Source organism: Festucalex cinctus, chromosome 12 (genome assembly GCF_051991245.1).
Source record: "Festucalex cinctus isolate MCC-2025b chromosome 12, RoL_Fcin_1.0, whole genome shotgun sequence".
In the NCBI taxonomy this organism is placed as follows: domain Eukaryota; kingdom Metazoa; phylum Chordata; class Actinopteri; order Syngnathiformes; family Syngnathidae; genus Festucalex; species Festucalex cinctus.
This window is the reverse complement of record NC_135422.1, coordinates 20076305-20098626: the sequence shown is the minus strand read 5'-3', so window position 1 is coordinate 20098626 and position 22322 is coordinate 20076305. Positions and strand designations below refer to the sequence as shown.

The window sequence follows — 22322 nt, the reverse complement described above, 5'->3', positions numbered from 1 at the left end:
TTAGCTTTAGTTAACTAAAATAACCTTGGTCCTGACTAAAACTAGACTATAACGTTGACAAGTTTTTGTTGACTAAAATGACATGAACAAAGTTATGTTTTCTTCGACTGAAATAAAGACTAAAATGCTAGATTTATAGTTGACTAAAAATAAACTACCGGTAAATAAAAATGGGATGAGATAGACTTAAAAAAAAAAATTGTCTTTTTATTTTATTAACAAAATATTTTTTGAATTTTATTTTTATTTTTTTCCATTAGTTTTAGTTCACTCAAATAACATTGTTTCTCACTTAGTAAATTTGATTTTTGACTGGATTATTGTATAATGCTTGAATCCCCCCCCCCCCCCCCCTTGAATTTGTTCCCCATTTTCGTTTTTGACTTCCTTGATTTGACTTGATGTTGTAGTTTCAAATAATAATAATAAAAATACATTCTCCTTTTTTTTTTTTTTTTTTTTTGGTGGCATCCCTCAGGTTGCGTTCTGTGCCGAAGCAGTGAGGACGAGCCCGCCTTGTTTGGAGACAAAATCACCCAGCAGGAGGACAACATCTCTGTGCACTACTTCTGCTTGGTCAGCATCAAGTTTATTGGTTTGTTTTTGTTTTGTTTTTTTCTTTTTTTGAGACTTTTGACGTGATGATGTCGTCTCCCCCCCGCAGCTGACATCGTGTGGCGTTTACCAGCGAGGCAAAGACAGCGAAGGCGTGTTGGGCTTCCTGGTGGACGATATCAAGCAGGAGATTCGCCGCTCGGCGCGATTGGTCGGTTGGGTTTGTTTGCCGCGTGGTGGCCGGCCACTGTCCCCACCCCCCACCCCCATAATTTATTTATTTTTTCTTCTTTCAGACGTGCTGGGCGTGTAAGAAGAAAGGCGCGTGTGTGGGCTGCAACGTGAAAAGTTGCCGAAAGATGGTTCACTTCCCGTGCGGACGCAACAAGGGATTCATTTCGCAGTTTGACGAAAACTTCCCGTGAGTCTCACGTCGCATCGCGTCGCGCCGTCCTTGGTGCAAAAAACAGGTCGGCAAAACAAAATATGATTGCCATTAGTGGTGCAACGGATCACAAAAGTCATGGTTCGGATCGGGTCCTTTTTCGGATCAGCAAAAAACAAACAAAACAAAACAAAACAAAAAAAACCCACAAGATTAATAGTATTTTGTCCTCATTTATTTTTTTAGTGCTTGTTCCATTAAAAAAAAAAAAAAAAAAAATTCTAATCATTTCAAAATGTTTAATATGGTCGTGTCGGATTTAGCATATTCATTTATATTGTAAAACGTCTTTTCCCATTAAAAAAAAAAAAAAGAAGTAATAATTCAAAATATCTAATATGGCCGTTTAGGATTTTGTGTCTTCATTTATTTTGTAAAATGTCTTCTCCAATTAAAAAAACAAACAAAAAATCAATTCAAAATGTCTAACATGGCCGTTTAGAATTCAGCGTATTCATTTATTTTGTAAAACGTCTTTTCCCATAAATAAATAAAAAAAAAAAAGAATCAATTCAAAATGTCTAATATGGCCATTTGGGATTTAGTGTCTATAATTATTTTGGAAAACGCCTTTTCACATTGAATTAAAAAAAAAAAAAAATCAATTCAAAATGTCTAATATGGTGGCCGTTTAGTGTCTTCATTTATTTTGTAAAAGGTCTTTTCCAATTTAAAAAAAAAATAAAAAATCTATTTAAAATGTCTAACATGGCCGTTTAGAATTTAGCGTATTCATTTATTTTGTAAAATGTCCATTCCCATTTTAAAAAAAAATAAAAAATTAATCAAAATGTTTAACAAGGCCGCTTAGAATTTAGCTTATTCATTTATTTTGTAAAACGCCTTTTCCTATTAAATTAAATTAAAAAAAAAATAAAAATCAAGTCAAAATGTTTATTATCGCAGTGTAGGGTTTTGGAACACAACTTTTAAGTGCAATATGAGGTTGTTTTTTTTTTTTTTTTTTTTTTTTTTTTTTTTTTTTTTTTTACATGGTTCGGTGTAAAATAAGATATTAATGGCTTAAAGTTGTGTTCTAAGTTGTAATCTAAACATCTGAGTTTGACATTTTTAGTTGAATGTTTTTCTTTTTTTTGAATGGGTAAAAGTGTTTCTATAAAATAAATGAAACCAAAGTGCTATTTATCTTTTATTTTTAAATAATGAAAGGAATTAGGAATTACAATTCATACCAATATGTCTGTACACTTAAGATAAACACGTTTTGTTTATTTTCTATGTAATTTTTATGTTGGTAAAAACAACTTATTGTATAAGTTATATTGGATGAGCCGTTGCACCACTACGTTGCCGTACATATTGTTGCGTACATGCGTGCGCAGGTCTTACTGTCCCGAGCACAGCCCGTCGCAGTCGGCGTGCGCGAGCTCCAACCTGAGTATGCCTCAGTCGTGCTCGGTGTGCTTGGACGCCATCGACGGCCAGCTGTCCTACGCCGTCCTCAAGTGTCCGTCTTGTCACTCCAGCTGGTTCCATCGAGACTGCGTGCAGGTAAACGCCACCGTACGTGCAGGTAAACGCCACCCCCGTCTTGCACCTGTCTGACAGACCCCGCCCACCCCCGTGTCTGTGTTAGCGGCAAGCGCACAGCGCCGGCCTCTTCTTCTTCAGATGCACCTTGTGCAACAACAAGGACGAGTACCAGCAGGAGATGCTGCGCATGGGAATATACATCCCGGAGAGGTACGTGACATCACAACACGACCACGACAACACAAAAGAACGCACAAGAGAACACAAGACGATGGATGGGAGGACCAAAAATGACAAAATAAATAACAAAAATCATTCAAAAATTAATTAAATAAAAAAATATATATATTTAATTATAACATATATAAATAATAATAAATATATAATAAAAATAAAAGTAATAATAAATATATAATAAAAAATAAATAAACAATAATAATTAATAATAATAATTTATATATAATAAAATAATAATAATAAATAAATAAAAATAATATATAATAAAATAATATATAAAATAACATAAATATTTTTAGAATCAATCACTTGATTTAAATTTTGCATTAAAGTGTATTACAAAAGCATTTTTTTTTCGCCTGATTAGTGATTACTGTATTAACCAGTTATTGGTATTTATTTACTACTTTGTTTTCATATAGTGATTGAAAAAAAATGTGGATTGATGTTGTACTATGTTATTGGTTTGATTATTATTTTCTAAAGTAAAAAAAGATGCAAATGTCTTATTTTGATGAAACACAGAAGATAATCGGTCTTCTTTCATGAAGGACAACAGAAATCAACAATTACTGTTGATATGCTGAAATCTCAGGATTTTGGATTTAAAAAAATAAATAAATAAAAAATAGCTCCAAACGATTATTTCATTATTAAAATACTTGCCGATTAATTTTGACAACTCTAGTTTTTATTTCCATTCATATTATTATTCTTTTTCATTTTTCAATTATATTTTATATCTGTTTTTTTATTTTTTTCTATTTATTTATTTACATATACTGTATTTCATTTTTCAATTATATTGTATTTTTGCTTCTATTTACATATATATATTTTTTTTCATTTTTTCATTTCATTTTTGAATTATATATATTTTTTTCACTTCAATTTTTATTTCCTTTTTGAACACACACAAACAACATTGTTGTATATAAAATACAAACAAACCTTCAACATTAACAGGGGAAGCCACTTTGCTAAACAATTCACTGTCTACTTCTCATATTGATCATGTCATTCGCCATTTAAGTTCTTGTATGTTTTCCATTTCCTCCACTTTTGATCTCCTTGAGTACCCTGCAATCTCATATGGAAAGTTATAATCTCCATTGTATGGATTTCTTCCACGATTGCCTTCCATTGGTCTTCATTCGGTGGGTCCACTTTGTACCATTTTCTTGTTATAGCTTTTTTGCTTGCCGCAAGCAATATATTTACCAAGTATTTGTCTTCATGTTGTATCACTCCTTCATTAAAGTCATTCAGATGGAGTCGTACAATTGAAAGGGATTCTGTACCCCAGAATCTCATGTACCAAATAGTGGATTTTTTCCCAAAAATGTCGTATTTTTTTACATTTCCAAAAAACGTGTATGATCTGCATTCAATTCTCCACACTCTCTCCAACACATGAGATTTGTTTTCAAGTATCTATTCTTAATCTTGGGTGTGACAAAAAAAACATATCAAGTTTTTGCATGAAAATTCCCTCCACTTTTGGGACATGGTAGTCATTTGGTGAGCATTCCACATCCCCAGCCACTGTTGCTCTGTGATTTTTATGTCAAGTTCAGATTCCCATTCCATCTTTATATAATTAGTTGAGTTTTGAATTAGATTGTATATCATTTTTATTTTTGCTTCGATTTTTATTTACATATATACATTTATTTATTTATTTTTTTTGTATTTCATTTTTTAATAATATTTATTATATCCATTTTTGTTTTCACTTATTTATCTTTTTTATTATTATTATTATTTATTTATTTATTTTGGCCCTACATACAAAACCACACAGCATAAAACCTGCCAAAAAGGCAACACCAGAAATCACACGACACGACAAAAATCCAACAAAAGACACGACAAGCTAACGCAACGAGTGACAAGAACATAATCGCTGGCAAAATAACACAACACGACAACAGACAAGCTAACCCAAAACGAGACAATGCGACCCAGTGGTTGTTGCTGTCGTTGTGCAGAGATGCATCCTGGGAGTTGGAGGCCAACGCGTACGCCGACCTGCTGGAGGTCTACATGCACTGCGACGCCCAGGTGTGCGTCTGCAACAACGGACGCACGCACTCTGCTAGGACTGGGTGAGTTGGCCTTGGCGGAGGTCGCCGCCCACCCGCTCTAGCTCGTTTAGCCACATATCTTAAAGCCGGCGTGGTCTCCCCACTGTTGCCGTGGCGACGCCATCGCATTCAGGTGGTTTGCGGTGATCCGGTGCCTGCTGTGTGGATCGAGAGGGACACACCGGAAGTGCTCGGGACTCAAGGTGGACACCGCCGACTGGGCCTGTTCTGATTGTATCACGTACACGGACAGGAAAGGTAATTTAAGCTGACACGCGTGACACCCCTTTCACACACTCACATGCATCCCTTGCATTGTTATAAGCCCTTTCATGCTGACATATTACGGCATGAACCCATTCACACTGGCATAAAACCCCTTTCCATGTTCAAATAATACCCCTTTCACACTAAATGAGTGGACCGCATTCACACTGACATGACATTTATCCCTTTCACACTGACATGTACCCCTTTCATGCTAACATTGCCTCTTTCCCACAAATATATTAAATGCTTTCACACTGACCTATTGTTCCTTTCAGGCAGACTGCTTGATCACTAACATATTACCTCTTTCATACTGGCCTTTCATACTGACATATTGCCCCCTTAACACTGACATATAGCCCTTTCAAGTTAAAATGTTGACATACAGACCAACACAACATATTACCCCTTTCACACTGACATGCAGACCTCTTTGACATTTACAGGACTACCTCTTTCACACTGACTTCTACTCCTTTCATGCGAACATTGCCTCTTTCAACTCAACTTTATTTTAGCATGTTCAGCTAGCATTAGCATTAGCATGCTAACTTAGCATTAGCATGCTAACCTAGCATTAGCAAACTAACTTAACATTAGCATTATCATGCTGACTTAGCACCCTTGTGAGGAATAAGCGGTAAAAGAAAATGGATGGATGGATGGATGGATGGATGGATGGATGGATGGATGCTAACTTAGCATTAGCATTAGCATGCTTCCCACAAACATAAAACATAACACAACACATACTGACATATTTCCCCTTTCACACTGACCTATTGCTCCTTTCAGGCAGACTGCTTGATCACAAACCTATTACTCCTTTCACACCGGGCTTTCATAGTGACATATTGCCCCCTAAACACTGACATATAGCCCTTTCATGCTAAAATATCGACATGCAGAACAACACTTAACATATTACCCCTTTGACACTGACATGCAGACCTCTTTAACATATTACTACCCCTTTCATACTGGCCTTTAATACTGACATATTACCCCCCTTAGCCCTTTCATGCTAAAATATTGACATGCCAACCAACACTTAACATATTACCTCTTTAATACTGGCATGTATCCCTTTCATGCTCACATAGTGCCCCTTTCACACAAACATATTACCCCTTTCATAGTGACATGTTGCCCCTTTAAGGCAGACCACTTGAACACTAACCTATTACCCCTTTCAGACAGATATATTGCCCCCTTAACAGTACTGACATGTGCTAAAATATTGACATGCCGATCAACACTTAACATATTACCCCTTTTATACTGACGTATTCCTTTCATGCTAACAAAGTGCCCCTTTCACACTGACATGCAGACCTCGTTAACATATGACGTGTTGCTGCTTTCACATTGACCTGTACCCTCTTTCACGCTTGATAAATACATATATCCTCTCTCACCAGAAATGTGACCACTTTCACATTCTTATGTACCCTTTCACACTGACATGTAACGGTATCATCCCGACGTACTGTACACCCCTTGCACAACACTGACATCTTGCCTTTGTAACACTGACAATTTAATACCCCTTTGACAAAAGACGTGACAAGGCTCCTCATTCACACTTGACTATTTCACACTCGCAAGTATCCCCTTTCACGCTTGATATGCATACGGCTTTTTCGCATGACTTGTTAACCGTTAACACTGGAAAGGTGACTTGCTGCTCTTTGACACAAGCTCATTACTCCTTTCACACTGACGTCTACGTACCCCTTTGGCACGACCCAACAAAATAAACCCTTTCACACAGTCACAAATGTGCAAGTTTTAAGCGGGACAGCGTCGTGTGGAATAATGTGCATTTGTGTCTGACAGCCTCCCGGGTCGCATCGCCTCAGGTGGCCCCGAGGAGGCCGCTGGCGTCCAAGCGTCGTCTCCCCACCGCGCCCTCGCCCGTCAGCTGCAAAAAGCCATCGTTGGCGTCTCCTGAGGATCTGGTGCGGGCGTTGGCGCCCGACTGCCCAGCCACGTTGCACACACAGCCGCCGTGCTGAGTCGTGTCGTTTTTTTTTTGTTTTTGTTTTGTTTTTCTCAACGCAAAAGACTACAAGCCAAAACAAAATGACTCCTTTTGTATGGCGTAAACACTCGCGTAGTTGGCGTTTTCTGGGGCAACCGGGAAACTGCCCGCCATAATCTGCTGAAAAATGTACAGTATTTTTTTTTTCTTTTTTGTGCTCAAGATGAAAAGTGCTTGGCGCCATCTGATGGCATCTTGATGACAAGTGAGGAACTGCTTTTAGATCCAACTTTAGTTGAAATCAAACAAAAATTGTAACGTTTGAATGCACTCGATCAGCATATTCCAAAAACGAACCTGAGAATGGCTCAACCAGTGAATGGCGAACCATGAGTAAAGCCTGATTTATGCCTCTACGTTTGCTCTCGCATTAATGACCGGCGTAGATCACATGATCTACGCGAGCCATGACTTTTAAGCGCCGCGTAGCTCGTGGCTGGCTGCGGTGCACATGTCGCCAATCCTTGCACGCCGTAGATGGCGGGGCGTAGCTCGCTCGTGATTGGTCCGTTCGATGACGTACTCGTTTTTTTTCTTTTTCTCTCTCACCGCCCCCCGCCCAGATAGTTTCCGTGAAGGCAACTGTTTGGCGGCGCAAATCGACTTCCTCCTCGGAGACCACGGCTGTGCATGTGGATATGTGCCAGGGACGAGAGGCGGACAAAAAAACAACAACAAAAAATTGTGTTTGCTAAGTGCTTGGCTGTTGTGTTTTGGCGAGTTTACCGCCGACACCGGTGCAAATTGGCAATAAATAATTGCCACGGTGATGAGCCGACTCTCCCCCCGGCTTTGTTTCGTGTTTCTGAATTGAATTGAATTTCCTGAATTAGTCATAAAATGCAAAGGAATCCCCACTCTGTTGCGTCCTAGCCATAGCGACAGCCGGACTTGGAGTGAAATTACAGCAGAAACCGATGTGTATTGTGACGTGTATTGCGCACAAGTTGGAAGGCAAACGCACGAGCGGATCTCCGCCGTAACGTCTACGCGTCAGCCTCAAGCAGAAGTATACTGAGGCCTTAAGCGGGGGTCCACTTTACTTGTGTCTCAATCAAGCTCCTTCATTCACATCAACATCGTTCTTTGGCACAACAAGATCATTAAAGGAGCCCCTAATAAGACATGGTAGGGGGGAAAAAACTTTGCGTTCCCTCGCAAAAATTTTGAGAGAGCGTTTTTTGTTTTGTTTTGTTTTGTTTTGTTTTGTTTTGTTTTGTTTTGTTTTGTTTTGTTTTGTTTTGTTTTGTTTTGTTTTGTGTTTTGTGTTTTGTGTTTTGTTTTGTGTTGTGTTGTTTTGTTTTGTGTTGTGTTGTTTTTTGTTTTGTTTTGTTTTGTTTTGTTTTGTTTTGTTTTGTTTTGTTTTGTTTTGTTTTGTTTTGTTTTGTTTTGTTTTGTTTTGTTTTGTTTTGTTTTGTTTGCAAACGAACGCATAGTTTTTAAACAAGTTGATGTACTTCCAGGTCATCTTCCCTGTGACCAAAAGTGATGAGGACGGAGCGTGTAGCAGACTAGCAGTGGGAAAGTACACGCTCTTTGTTTACACGCTCCAGCCTAGTCGTTTTTAGTCACAGGGAAGATGGACCCGGAAGTACATTGACTCGTTTAAAAAAAAATAAAAAATGCTAATGCTAAGTTTGCATGCTAATGTTAGCATAACATCCTGATGTTAAGTTAGCATGCTAATGTTAAGTTAGCATGCTAATGTTGAGTTAGCATGCTAATGCTATCTTAGCCTGCTAATGGTAGCTTAGCATGCTAATGGTAACTTAGCATGTTAATGTTAAATTAGCATGTTAATACTAACTTAGAATGCTAATGTTAAGTTAGCATGCTAATACTAGTGTTAGTTTAGCATGCTAATGCTAGCATAGCATTTTAATGCTAATGTTAAATTAGCATGCTAATGGTAGCTTAACATGCTAGTGTTAACATGCTAATGCTATCTTAACATGCTAATGTTAAGTTAGCATGCTAATACTAGTGCTAGTTTAGCATGGTAGTGCTAGCTTAGCATGCTAAATGCTAACTTAACATGTTAATGCAATCTTAGTATGTTAATTCTAATGCTACCTTAGTATGCTAATGCTAGCGTAGCAAGATAATGCTAATGCTAGTTAGCATGCTAATGCTAGCTTAACATGCTAATGCTAAGTTAGCATGTTAATGGTAAAGTTAAGTTAGTATGCTAATGCTATTGTTAAGTAAGCATGCTAATGTTAATGCTAAGTTAGTATGCTAATGCTAAATTAGCATTAATGAACAAAAATGCATTCCCCACCCCACCCCCTGCCATGTCACCTTAGAGGCTCCGTAAGATCAAGATGGTGCCAAAGTCGAACTTTTACGGCACTGTGCTGAGCCCAACACAGAAGAGTTTTGTTTGTTTGTTTGTTTGTTTTTCAGGTTTGACAAAAAGTGTTGCGCTTACCAAAGCGCGCATGTGCAGGGTTCAACTGAACGTTTGAATTGTTTGATTGGTAGGTGTTTTTCTGTGTTGTACAACTTGTTCGGAAGTAAGTTTTTGTTGACTCAAGTACTATCTTAGAAGGAAGGATTTGCCAAAGTGTTAAATTGGTGTGTTCAAACTCTTGCCTAATAGTTTTGGAGAAATAGGATTCTCGTCTGGTGGCCTATTAACAAACACACATTCCTTCTTCGCTAGCTTAACGTTGGGCCAATTAAAAGCACTATGAGTGCGACATCACATATATATGACATCCCTGCGTAATTCAGATTTTTCTTAAAACTATAGTCATAGTTTTTTCAAGGATAAATATTCCTTATCAAGAATAAAATGTAGCAAAAGTTAAAAAAAAAAAAAAAACTTTCCTGGCTTGTTAAATTATGACTTCAGTATCATAATTTTGCAACTTTCTCATGGAAAGTTTATTCTTCAAAGATTACAACTTTTCAATGTGATTAAAATACATTTTTTTGTTTAAAAAAAACACAATGGACATTATTCTCTTCTTTGTTATTGTAACATTACAATGTTCTCAGAATAAGCTTTTTTTTATTTTTTATTTTTCTATGGCATTTAAGGGACTTCGTAGTAATCCCATTTTTTTCTGGTATTCTAACTCTGTTTCTTTTTGGTGTCTTGGTGTGCTTGTCTCCATGTCAATGTTTTTGAACCTATCTGCATTTTGGAAGCGTGTGTATTTGAGGCACTTTGTGTGCCTAAAAAAAAAAAAAAAAAGTTATTTTCAAATAAATTGGCCCTTCCTTGCATGCTAGTTCTGTTGAATTGGTGTCTTTTATTCTGAATCAAGTCGGAAGTCTCTCCGGCCTACAAACTTGATCATCATGTCGTTTGGAATACAGTAATCCAGTTGACCTCAAGCGCATATCGAGATTTAGAAGTAGATTTAGAAACTTTTCTAACATTCCAAGTTTTTGTTCTTCGGCAATCTAATTTTGACTTCATTTTTTAGAAGTTTTTTTTTTCTTCTTCTTCTCAGGTAACAAGCAGGTTTGATTTAAAAGTGCAGTGACAGCTCACAGTACCCAACATAAATGTTCACTTATTTATTATAATTAAGTCAAAATACAATAAACAAAATTTGACAATCTCCTTTCAGTAAGGCAAATGTACGTAATATATCAAATAAGACTAGAAGAATAATCCGTCGTGATGGTTTCGGCAAATGGTGTAGAGTGGCGCCTCCTCGTCTTTTTTTTCCTTCTTTGTGCTGACACGTCATCGAAAGTCCACAACATCCAAGATGGCGGCGTCGGTACGCGACAAGCAGACAGGTCTGTCCGCTCCGATGCTGCTTTTCACATCGTACTTTTTTTTTTTTTAATCATTTATCCACCGTTATCGCACTTGGTCTTGTTTCAACTGTCAAGTGGGGCGGCGGAAGCGAAATTTCAACGAGCGTTCTTTCGATGTTTAATGCCGAATTAGCTTCCGGTTAGCTGATGTGCTTGTTTGGTGTTGGCGTGTTTGCTCTCCAAATATTGGGAAGCGGCAAAAAAAAACAAAAAAAAAAAAAAACTGCAAAAGCAAAATCTGCCGGCGAGTTCATCGTCCCAAAAGATGATGGTGTCAGTTGCACCTTGGACGAGAGCTTGACATTCCCAAACGGAAACGACGTTCCACTTGATTACAAACAAGGCTCATTCCAGAGATGCTTTGCTTTGGTTTTGGTTTATTGATTTTGAACATAATAAACACAAAAAATACAAGTGTAAAATACAAGTTGAAGTAAAGATAAAAATTTAAAGAAAGAAAGAAAAAATGTCAACAATAAATTCCATAATTTACATCATTACATGTCATTTTACGTCCCAGCCATTAAATTCGAATTAATCCACATACAAAAATACTAAAACATGCGGTATACGAGTACATTTGTTTGCCCTTAGAACAAATCTTAAAAAAAAAAAAAACTAAGAGGAAGGAGTGTTTAAAATTAGTTTTAAAAATACCAAATATGTATGGAATACGCCCTAAAATGCCACTTTTCTCTATAACACATTTTCATTTATTTAATCTCATGGATTAAAAGAAAAAGAGATGTCAAATCAACACCAGGGTTATTGTAGTTTTGGAGTTTTTCATTTTAGTTAGTTTTGATTTTGTTTTGAGTATTTTTTTTTTATTTAATTAGTTTTTAGGGTGGTTATGTTAGTTTTTATTAGTTTTAGTTATTTAATATATGCTTCGTTTTAGTTTCGTTTTGGTTAGTTTCAGTATTATTATTTTTTTTAAATGTGTATTACTTGTGCGCAATATTTATAAAAACAGCATGGGAGTGACATCATCTGAAGCTGCTTTTCTATTGGCTGTTGCTAGATGACATCACTTCTGTGTGACACATTTTCAAATGTCCTAATGGGGTATATGTATGACACGGAACAATTATTTTTGATGCAGCCCACACGTCGCAAACCGAACCGGTAACAAAAAAAAACAGCTTCTTCCATGGCATATAGCCCATTACAGTTAATTATCAAAATAAATCGAATTCAAAGCACATTTAAAATCATCCCCAAAGGCGAATGCATTAAAATTAATGACCAAAGACGAAAACGAAGCATATTTTTGCTATAATGAATTAGTTTGAGTTACTTTTGTAATCATAAAATGTAGTTTCAGTTATTTTATTTTTTTTTCCAAAAGCATTTTTATTTTATTTTGTTAATGTAATTGTTTTTTGAATTTTAGTTTTAGTTTTCATTATAACCTTGGTCAACACAAACATCCTGCACGCTTTGGGGTCAATATGTCATATAAAGTGGAAGCCATTGACCTAAAAAGCTAAAGAAAGCTATAAGAATTATTAATGGATCAAAATATACAGAACCAACACATCCACTATTTATTAAATTAAATGCAATGAAATTTTATGACTTGGTGGATTTTAAAATAGCACAAATAATGTATAAAGTTTATAACAATTTACTCTGCCACAGTACTCAGAAGTTATTTGAAATTAGACACAGTCCTTATGATATAAGGGGTACAAGTGTGTACAAAAAACCCAAAATAAGAACAAATATTAAGCAACGGTGTGTATCTGTAAAAGGTGTTGATCTGTGGAATCATCTGGAAATTGCTCTGAAAAATTGTGACTCAATGCTGGAGTTTAAAAAAATGTTTAAAAGTAAAGTTCAAAAAAATTATCTATGTCAGACCAGAATATGAAAAATGTACATGTATGTGTAAATGATCTAGATAGGTATTATGGTATATGTTTAGTAAATTTATGTATATATGTTTTTGGTAAATGTGAATATGTTAAGTGCACTTGTGTATATGTATGTATGTATATGTGTATATGTATATATATATATATATATATATATATAACTTGGATTATATATATCATTTATTATTATTTTTTTTTTTTTATTTTTTATTTTTTTAATAATTAGTCAATTAAAATTGTATTAATAATGAAATAAGTTTAAATATATTGAGTAAAAGGGGTAGGACTAGATAAGTTTTTAACTTCTTCCTACTCCCTTTTGAACATGTAAGTTATGATTGATTGAATGATTATTTTATTGGGATTTTCTTCTCTTTTGATTGTTGTTGTTTTCTGTTTTATTTCTGCTGTTCATCTGTTTATATGTTCAAATAAATGTACAAAGAAATATATTGAGGTCAATGCACAATTTTATGTTTAAAAATTCATAGAAAATATTGAGAGATTTGGAATTGGGGGTGGGGGGGGGTTACCTCAACTGTTGCCGTTGCTCTACATTTGTTGTTGTTGTCGTTGTTGTACAGTGGCTCTGAGGCGCATGTTGAACTTCAACACTCCTCCCGTGAAGAATGCCGCATCTGAGCCCGTATGGAAGGTAAACGGACGAATCTCACATCAACATTGATGTTGTGTTTGCTAGTTAGCATTAGTGAACTACTTCCTGTTTAGTGCGCTAACAAGAGACCAAGTTAAATCCCTTCAAAACTATTAGAACCTCTCACACCCACATTTGTACGAGGGTGTGCACACTTGTGCAAGCTCATGATTTCCGTGACTTACTTTTTTTTTTTTTTTTGCTAGGTGTTGATCTACGACCGCTTCGGCCAGGACATCATCTCGCCTCTGCTGTCCGTCAAAGAGCTGCGAGACATGGGCATCACGCTGCATCTGTGAGACACGCACGCACACACACACACACACACACACAAAAAGCGTACGTAGATGACGCAACGTGGTCACGTTTGCGTCTTCAGGTTGCTGCACTCGGACCGAGATCCCGTTCCCGATGTGCCGGCCATCTACTTTGTTATGCCGTCCGAGGAGAACATCGACAGGATGTGTCAGGTGCTCTCTTTTGACCAGTCAACCTCTTGAATGTCGGCAAATTTTTTTTGCTTTGTCATTATGGATGTAAGGATAGATACCGGCAATATCGTGATACCGTGATATTTAAAAGTGCCAATATGTCTTCGTTGTCATTTTACGGTATTAAAAGCAACATATCAGCTAAAAAAAAAAAAAAAAAAAAAAAAAAAAGTCGTTTTCCATTAATGCAGTTGTAGGACCCTCTGGTGGCTAATTTTTTTGTGACACTTAATTTTCACAAGGCATGTTTTGGCCCTTCTGTGTTTCAAATCCACCCGAACAATAATAATAATAATAATAATAATAATAATAATGATGATGATAATTATATATATATATATATATATATATATATATATATATATTAGGGGTGTGAATTGCCTAGTACCTGACGATTCGATTCGTATCACGATTCACAGGTCACGATTCGATTCGATACCGATTAATCCCGATACGAATTTATAAGTCGATTGTTGCGATTTTTTTCATTCAAATTTAGAAAATACTAATCAGTAAGCTTGTAGAGTGTAAGATTTATATGAAAATGTATTATTTATTTATCTGAAATTTCAGTCTTATAGAGGTTGTAATCTGTTTCATGTTTGAACAGCATTGAAATAAAATATTAAGGCTTAATGTTCCGTTCATATAACATTCTTCCATGCTCAAGGTGTGAATCCTTAAAAAAAAAAAAAAAAAAAAAAAAAAAAAAAAAAAAAATCGATTCTGCCGATTATTGAATCGATTCGAGAATCGCGCGATGTAGTATCTCGATATATCGCCGAATCGTTTTTAACACCCCTAATATATATATACAGCTCCTTTTTTTTTTTTTTTTTTTTTTAAACAATATTGTGACCTTTGTTTGTTTCGCCAACCTCCCCACAATATTGTGATAATTATCATACCGTGACCTTCATATGGTGATAATATCCATATCGTGATGTCTGGATATCGTTGCATCCCTACTTCCACATTCTCTCCATGAATTGCGTGCGTGCGTGCAGGACCTTCGTAACCAACTGTACGAGTCGTACTACCTGAACTTCATCTCAGCCATCAGTCGAAGCAAACTGGAGGACATTGCCGGCGCCGCCCTGGCTGCCAACGCCGTCAGCCAAATCACCAAGGTTGCCATGGTTACCCTTTCTTTCTATCATACCAAAATATAAAATCGAAACAAAAAAGGTCGTACAAAGTGTTTGGTTCGATAAGTTGCAGAAAGAAGCCAAAGCTTATCTAGTCCGACATCTCCTTAAAATCAGGATTGTTATAGTTTTGGAATTTTTCATTTTTATTTTGTTTTGAGTATTATTATTATTATTTTTTAATTGAGTTCGTTTTAATTAGTTTTCAGGGTGGTTTGGTTGTTTTTATTAGTTTGTTATTTAATAAATGCTTTGTTTTAGTTTAGTTTTAGTTTCGGTATTAGTTTTTTTGTTTTTTTTTTAAATGTGTATTACTTGTTCACAATATTTTAAAAAAAAAAACGGCATAGGAGCGACGTCATCTTTTGGTGCTTTTCTATTGGCTGCTGCTAGATGATGTCACTTCCATGTGACACACTTTCCATATTCGGTTCATATCAAAATTAATTGATTTAAAATCATCCCAAAGGCTCATGCATTAAATTCATTACCAAAGATGAAAACAAAGGACATTTTTGCTAAAATTATATTTAGTTTTAGTTTTGTCAACATGAAATGTCGTTTCAGTTAGTTTTTGAAAAAACATTTATTAACCAATTTTTTTATTTTTTATTTTATTTTTTTTTATTTTTTTTAGTTTTTTAGTTTTCCTTTTTGAAAAACATTACTTTTAATTTTTTAACCTTTTTTTTTAAGTTTATTTTTTTAGTTAGTTTTTGTTTCTGAAAAACACATTATTTTTATTTTTTTAACCAGTTATTTTATTTTATTTTTTATTTTTTTATTTGTATTTTTTAGTTAGTTTTCGTTCATTAAAATAACCTTGGTCCTGACTAAAAGTAGATTATAAGGTTGACACTTTTTGTTGACAAAAACTAGACGAATAAAGTTATGTTTCCTTGGACTAAAATCACGCCTAATATATACGATTTATAGTCAACTAAAAATGGGCTAGCGGTAAATAAAAATGTAGTAAGACTAACTAATAAGCGTGATTGAAATCGACTAAAACGGAGACAAACTTTAAAAATATGGTAAATAAAAACAAACACTATTGTACAAGGTTGGAATGAGCCCTCGCCACTGCGGGTTCACCTTAGGTCAAACAGTTTTTGTGTGTGTCTGTGTGTGCGTGCGTGTTTGCAGGTGTACGACCAGTACCTGAACTTCATCACTCTGGAGGACGACATGTTCATCCTGTGCCACCAAAACAAAGAGCTCATCTCCTATCACGGTGACTTTTTTTTGTCGTCATTGTCACATGAACACCCACGCCCCTTCGGCTGGCCCGCTAAATAAAAATGGCCGCCTTTTTGTGCCCCCCACAGCGATCAACAGGGGAGACATGCAGGACACGGACATGGAGGCCATCATGGACACCATCGTGGACAGTCTCTTCTGCTTCTTTGTCACGCTTGGTGCGTGCGCGGCTGCTAGCTTGTTTGCTAACCCGTGTTTGTTTTCAATTTTTTTTTCCCTGTTCATGCTGTGTGTCTGTGTTGCGCTTGCGTAGGCGCCGTGCCCATCATCCGTTGTCCCCGTGGCAACGCGGCCGAGATGGTTGCCGTGGTGAGTTGACTGGCATCACACACACACGCACACACTTCATGCCTTTTTCTCCGGGGACACAGGCAAAATTATAAACTATATTTCTCGTAAGCTTGTGGACAGTCACAACAAAATGGTGCTATTTTTCCTTATTTCGAAGCTCGGTGAGCAAATCGTTTTTCGGCACTGACCGGCATGTATGACTGGATAGCCGATAGCCCATGCGCGCACCCCAGTGCAAGCTGTTGAAGTCACAGGGCGGCCATCTTGCTCCTCCCTGCTTCTCCCACCTCGCCAACAGACTACTGTATAAACTATACGCTATATGTACACATGAGACATATAAGTGAGTTATAAGGCTCGAGGTTGTGCCAGAGTGGTCAATATTTTTATATATATATATATATATATATATATTTATATATTTCAGCTGTGTGAATTGCCTAGTACCTGACAATTCGATCCGTATCACGATTCATAGGTCACGACTCGATTCGATACCGATTAATCCCGATATGAATTTACAAGTCGATTGTTGCGATTTTTTTTTTACTCAAATTTAGAAAATACCATTCAGTAAACTTGTACATGTACACTGTAAGATTTGTATGAAGATTTATTATTTATTGATCTCAAACTTCAGTCTTATAACTGTAAGCCACTCTATTTAACAAACAGGTTGTAACCTTTTTCATGTTAGAACAGTATTGAAATAAAATATTAAGGCTTAATGTTGCATTAATATAACATTCTTCCATGCTTAAGGTGTGAAAGTTAGACGTTTTGTTGAATATTTTTTCATCAAAAATGGATGTTAAAAAATCGATTCGGCTGCCTATTGAATCGATTCGAGAATTGCGAGCTGTAGTATCGCGATATATTGCCGAATCGATTTTTTTTTTTTAACACCCCTATTATATACTGAAACAAAAACTAACAGAACCACTCTGAAAACGAATTAAAAGAAACTACATTTAAAAAACAAAACTCAAAACGAAATGAAAACTAACTAAAATGAAAAATTCCCAAACTATGACACCTCTGCTCCTTAGACCCCAATATTAGATTTGGCAGAGGCACCTTTTGTTGAATTACAGTTATAATTTAATGTAAAAGTTTCCTCCTGTACTAAACATAATTATTAAGCATATAATTTATACATGTATTTAAGGCAAGTTGGAAAATGATAATAAATAAATAATAATGCATTATATTTATAGGCACCTTTCTAGACACTCAAGGACACCGTACAATTTTAAAACGATTTTATTAAAAACACTGTTTAAAATAAATAAATAAATGAATAAACATATAAAATAATAATAAAAAAATGTCTGAAGTTTATGTTTAATAAATTTAAAACACCATAAATCATGCTTTTTCCGCTAAGTAGTGTCTCAAATATTCTCCAATTTGGATACTATAAATGTATGGGATGCTATGTCGAAAAACTTTTCTTGGGAGGAGCAATATGGCCGCCTCGCCACCGCAAGAGTCTTGGCCGATCGGCTATCCAGTCATATATTCAAAGAGATCAGTATTTAGATTAGTATTAGATCAGTTTTTTTTTGTCCAGTTACACAACAGGAAACGGTGACCTTGGTTCACCTTAGGTCATTCCACCATATTGTCCCCCTTTTGGGGTCGAAACATGTTGAAAACAAGGTTCAAATAGTTTGAGGCTTTAAAATGTTTTGTGGTAATCGTTCTTGCTACTTTTCCTGTGACGTTCAAGTAACATGCGTGGCCGTCGCATGTTTTAGAAGCTGGATAAGAAGCTGCGTGAAAACCTGCGCGACGCCAGGAACAGCCTGTTCACGGGAGACAACATGGCCGCCGGCCAGTTCAGGTAAGCGATGACAACCAACCAACCAACGGCCTACCGTGACACCTCCCCGCATTGATTCCGCCTCACGCAGCTTCCAGAGGCCGCTGTTCGTCCTGGCTGACCGCAACATGGACATGGCCACGCCCCTTCACCACACTTGGACCTATCAGGCGCTCATCCACGATGTCATGGTAAGCTGACAAGCAACTACTCGCAATACTTTAAAAATATTTTTTTTTTTAACTCAAATTGGTTCAATTAAATCATCTTATCCTGATCAATATTAACAGAAATGTTGAGTACCATATTTTCCGCACTATAAGGCACACACCTAAAAGCCTTCAATTTTTTCAAAAGCTGAACATGCGCCTTATAATCCAGTGCGCCTTATATATGGATCAGTATTGAGCCGCAACAGGTCTCGCTGTCAAGATGCTATCGGTGACCCTGCACGATCGGTGACGTGCATGCGCAGAAGATCGCGCCATCTTGGATCGCTAGCTAATACTAATACTTTACCTCAGAGAAAATAATAAAACAGCTGTTTATTCATTTTGGAGTTGTCAGAAAGCTGGTTTGTAATCTATTAATAAAGTTTGACTGACCTATCTGACTGTTTTGTTGACATTCCCATTAGCGCAGCACCATCTAATGGATGCATAACGTAACCTCAGCCTCTACTGTAGCGCCTTATATATGAAAAAAGTTTTAAAATATGTCATCATTGAAGGTGTGCCTTATAATGCGGTGCGCCTTATATATGAAAAAAGTTTGAAAATATGTCATACATTGAAGGTGCGCCTTATAATGAGGTGCACCTTATAGTGCGGAAAATACGGTAAATAAAGTATTTGAAATTTACATTTGACATGTTGTTACCAATTGGTCTTTTAATTATAATTACAATTGATTATCAACGAAAAATTAGGCGGACTTGTTGCGTTATTCAAATGTCATTTTCATAAATTTAATAAATTCATGAAACGTTGTTTCATTTGACAATTGGTTAATTCATGCTTTGTAAGTAATACAAATATGAGTCAAATGTGCATTGAACACATTTGAATTCATTAAGTAATGAGTTAGTTTATATATAGATTATAAACAATAAAAATGCGAGATGAGTGAATTATCGCATTATTCAAATAAACAATCTGTATTATTTTATTTCAAATATATGGTCAGCAAAAAACAATTGAGCATACATTTTACATTTTTTACTACATAAATGATTATGTATTTATTTAACCTTTATTTTAAATATGATAAATTGATAGATTGGACTGTGGTATTGCATATTAAAAAAAAAATACTAATTCTTGTTTTTCTGCATTATGGTTTAATTTATTGCAAAGTATATAAATATTTGTAAACAATCTATTTTACATTTAACAATTTTACATTCATTTTACGTAGAAATTGATTCCTTAGAGTTTAATTATGAATAACAAGTAAATATATTTTTTCTTATTAAAATAAGTACATTGTTTTTCATTTTTTTGTAATCTTGTATTAAATTAAATTATTATTGGCATTGTAGATAATTCAGAAATTGACTATTTAACATGGATTTTTTTATGTTATTAAATATTTGGTTAGATAGTTATGATGAATTAAAACAATTAATGTTTTATTAATTGATTAAAAAAAACTTTTCTTGGCCAATTAAAAAAAAGGTTTAACTGAATTATTGAATCATCATATCCATTCAAATAATCAATATCACATGTGTATTAAAGATTTTTAATTACAAATATTTTTTTTAGGTTTTGATGATTAAATAATTCTGCGAAAGTTTTACTATTTAAAAAAAAATCAATGTCACAACTGCATTTTTTTTTTTAAATCTTGAATTGAATTATTAATATTGTAGATAATACAGAAGTTGAACATAGATTTTTTTTTATGTTATTAAATATTTGGTTAGTTATTAATTAATTTTAATTAAAACAATTAAAATGTTTCATAATTTGATTTTAAAAAATCATTTCTTGTCCCATTAAAAAAAAAAGGTTTAACTGAATTATTGTAGTATCATATCCAATCAAATAGCCAATATCAAGTGTATTAACAATTTTTAATTAAAAATATATTTTTTAAGTTTTGTCGATTTAAATAATTGATGATACATTTTTCCGAAATTAAATAAAGTTTACATTTTACATTATATTACATTTTTTTCAATCTTGTATTAAATTATTATTAAATATTGTAGATAATACAGAAATGGACTATTTAACATAGAAATTTTTTTTATGCTATTAAATATTTGGTTAGTTAGTTAGGATTAATTCATTTTAATTAAAACAATTAGTGTTTCATTAATTGATTACAAATATCACATGTATTAAAGATTTTAAAAAAAAATATTTTTAAACGTTTTGTTGATTAAATAATTGATTATGAAATTTTTACCATAAAATAAATAACGTTACCACTGCATTTTTTTTGTATTGTATTTTTATAATTTTGTGGTCAAATGTTATGCGTCAGTTTTGAAAAAGTTGTTGTGGCCGCCAGGACTTCCACCTGAACCGGGTGTTGCTGGAGGAGGGTGGCGGGTCGGAGGCATCCCCCGCCGGCGCCCGACCCAAAAAGAAGAGCCGTCGGACGTACGACCTGACGGCTGCCGACAAGTTCTGGCAACGACACAAGGGCAGGTTAGTGGGCGGCGGCCTCCCGGTGCTTGTCGGGATTTCCTGAATATGTCCGCGCTTGCCGCAGTCCCTTCCCGGAGGTGGCCGAGTCGGTGCAGGAGGAGCTGGACGCGTACCGGGCGCAAGAGGACGAGGTCAAACGTCTCAAGAGCATCATGGTGAGCAAAGCGCCAAGGTCGCCGAAGGGCAGGCCGGCTGACCTCTCTGTGACCTTTTTTTTTTTTTTTTGGCGGGCAGGGCCTGGAGGGCGAGGACGAGGGCGCCATCAGCATGCTGTCCGACAACACCGCCAAGCTCACCTCGGCTGTCAGGTAAGATGGCGTCACATCCCAATGCCGTCGGTGTCAAAAAAGCGGAGGCAAAACTCCGAACGTATTTTTTGTGCTTCGATTCAACGGCCCTTGTGCTGCTCCTTCGCCTCGCCTTGGCCACCAGGGGGCGGTGTAACACCTGGGCGCAACATTGATGCTCGCTTTCACCGTCTTTGGTCTTTCCCATTAGATGTTAGCGTGATGCTAAGCAGAGTTTGTCACACCAAGTTATTATAACATAATTGATCAATTAATAGGATGTATTGATTGATTGATTGATTTTATTTATTTAAATTTATTTTGAGCATGTATATTTAAACAGACAATTATTATAAAAGTACATCTGGGAAGAAAATATATATAAGACACAAAGCAACAAACAACATTAGAGTTTTGTTTTAAATCTGATAAATTGATAGATTGGACTGCATGTTCAAAGAAACTATGGGTGTCATTATTGTATCAATGACTAAAAAATAAAACATTTAAATTATGGAAAAAATTGTACATGTTATTGTAAATTTAGAAATAAATTGAGATCTAAAATGTGCGATTAATCGTCAGTCATTAAAAATTTTAATCTATAAAATAAACTATTTCTTGTTTTTCTTCATTCATTAAACATGGTTTGATTTATTGCAAAGAATATAAATATGTATAAACAAACTATCCATCCATCCATCCATCTTCTTCCGCTTATCCGGGGTCGGGTCGCGGGGGCAGCAGCTTCAGGAGGGAAACCCAGACTTCCCTCTCCCCAGCCACTTCAACCAGCTCCTCCGGCGGGATCCCGAGGCGTTCCCAGGCCAGCCGAGAGACATAGTCTCTCCAGCGTGTCCTGGGTCGTCCCCGGGGCCTCCCGCCAGTGGGACATGCCCGGAACACCTCCCCA

At 35.8% G+C, this 22322-nt stretch overlaps 1 protein-coding gene across 5 annotated transcripts in view; it reads left to right on the top strand.

The window, feature by feature from the left end:
* The window catches only part of scfd1 (sec1 family domain containing 1), a 49673-nt gene that overhangs the window by 4904 nt on the left and 22447 nt on the right, over nucleotides 1-22322 (top strand). For 4 of the 5 annotated variants that reach the window (XM_077540046.1, XM_077540045.1, XM_077540047.1 and 1 more), the window contains 19 exons: nucleotides 479-576; nucleotides 665-766; nucleotides 852-976; nucleotides 2344-2512; nucleotides 2598-2704; nucleotides 4723-4839; nucleotides 4952-5076; nucleotides 13377-13447; nucleotides 13654-13742; nucleotides 13827-13917; nucleotides 14946-15068; nucleotides 16233-16320; nucleotides 16415-16504; nucleotides 16600-16655; nucleotides 18398-18483; nucleotides 18554-18653; nucleotides 20983-21122; nucleotides 21187-21277; nucleotides 21357-21430. In XM_077540046.1, coding sequence (XP_077396172.1) covers nucleotides 479-576; nucleotides 665-766; nucleotides 852-976; nucleotides 2344-2512; nucleotides 2598-2704; nucleotides 4723-4839; nucleotides 4952-5076; nucleotides 13377-13447; nucleotides 13654-13742; nucleotides 13827-13917; nucleotides 14946-15068; nucleotides 16233-16320; nucleotides 16415-16504; nucleotides 16600-16655; nucleotides 18398-18483; nucleotides 18554-18653; nucleotides 20983-21122; nucleotides 21187-21277; nucleotides 21357-21430 — 1942 coding nt within the window. Of the gene's footprint in view, nucleotides 1-478; nucleotides 577-664; nucleotides 767-851; nucleotides 977-2343; nucleotides 2513-2597; nucleotides 2705-4722; nucleotides 4840-4951; nucleotides 5077-10774; nucleotides 10892-13376; nucleotides 13448-13653; nucleotides 13743-13826; nucleotides 13918-14945; nucleotides 15069-16232; nucleotides 16321-16414; nucleotides 16505-16599; nucleotides 16656-18397; nucleotides 18484-18553; nucleotides 18654-20982; nucleotides 21123-21186; nucleotides 21278-21356; nucleotides 21431-22322 lie in introns of those variants that run through there. The other variant, XM_077540048.1, reaches the window with a different exon arrangement.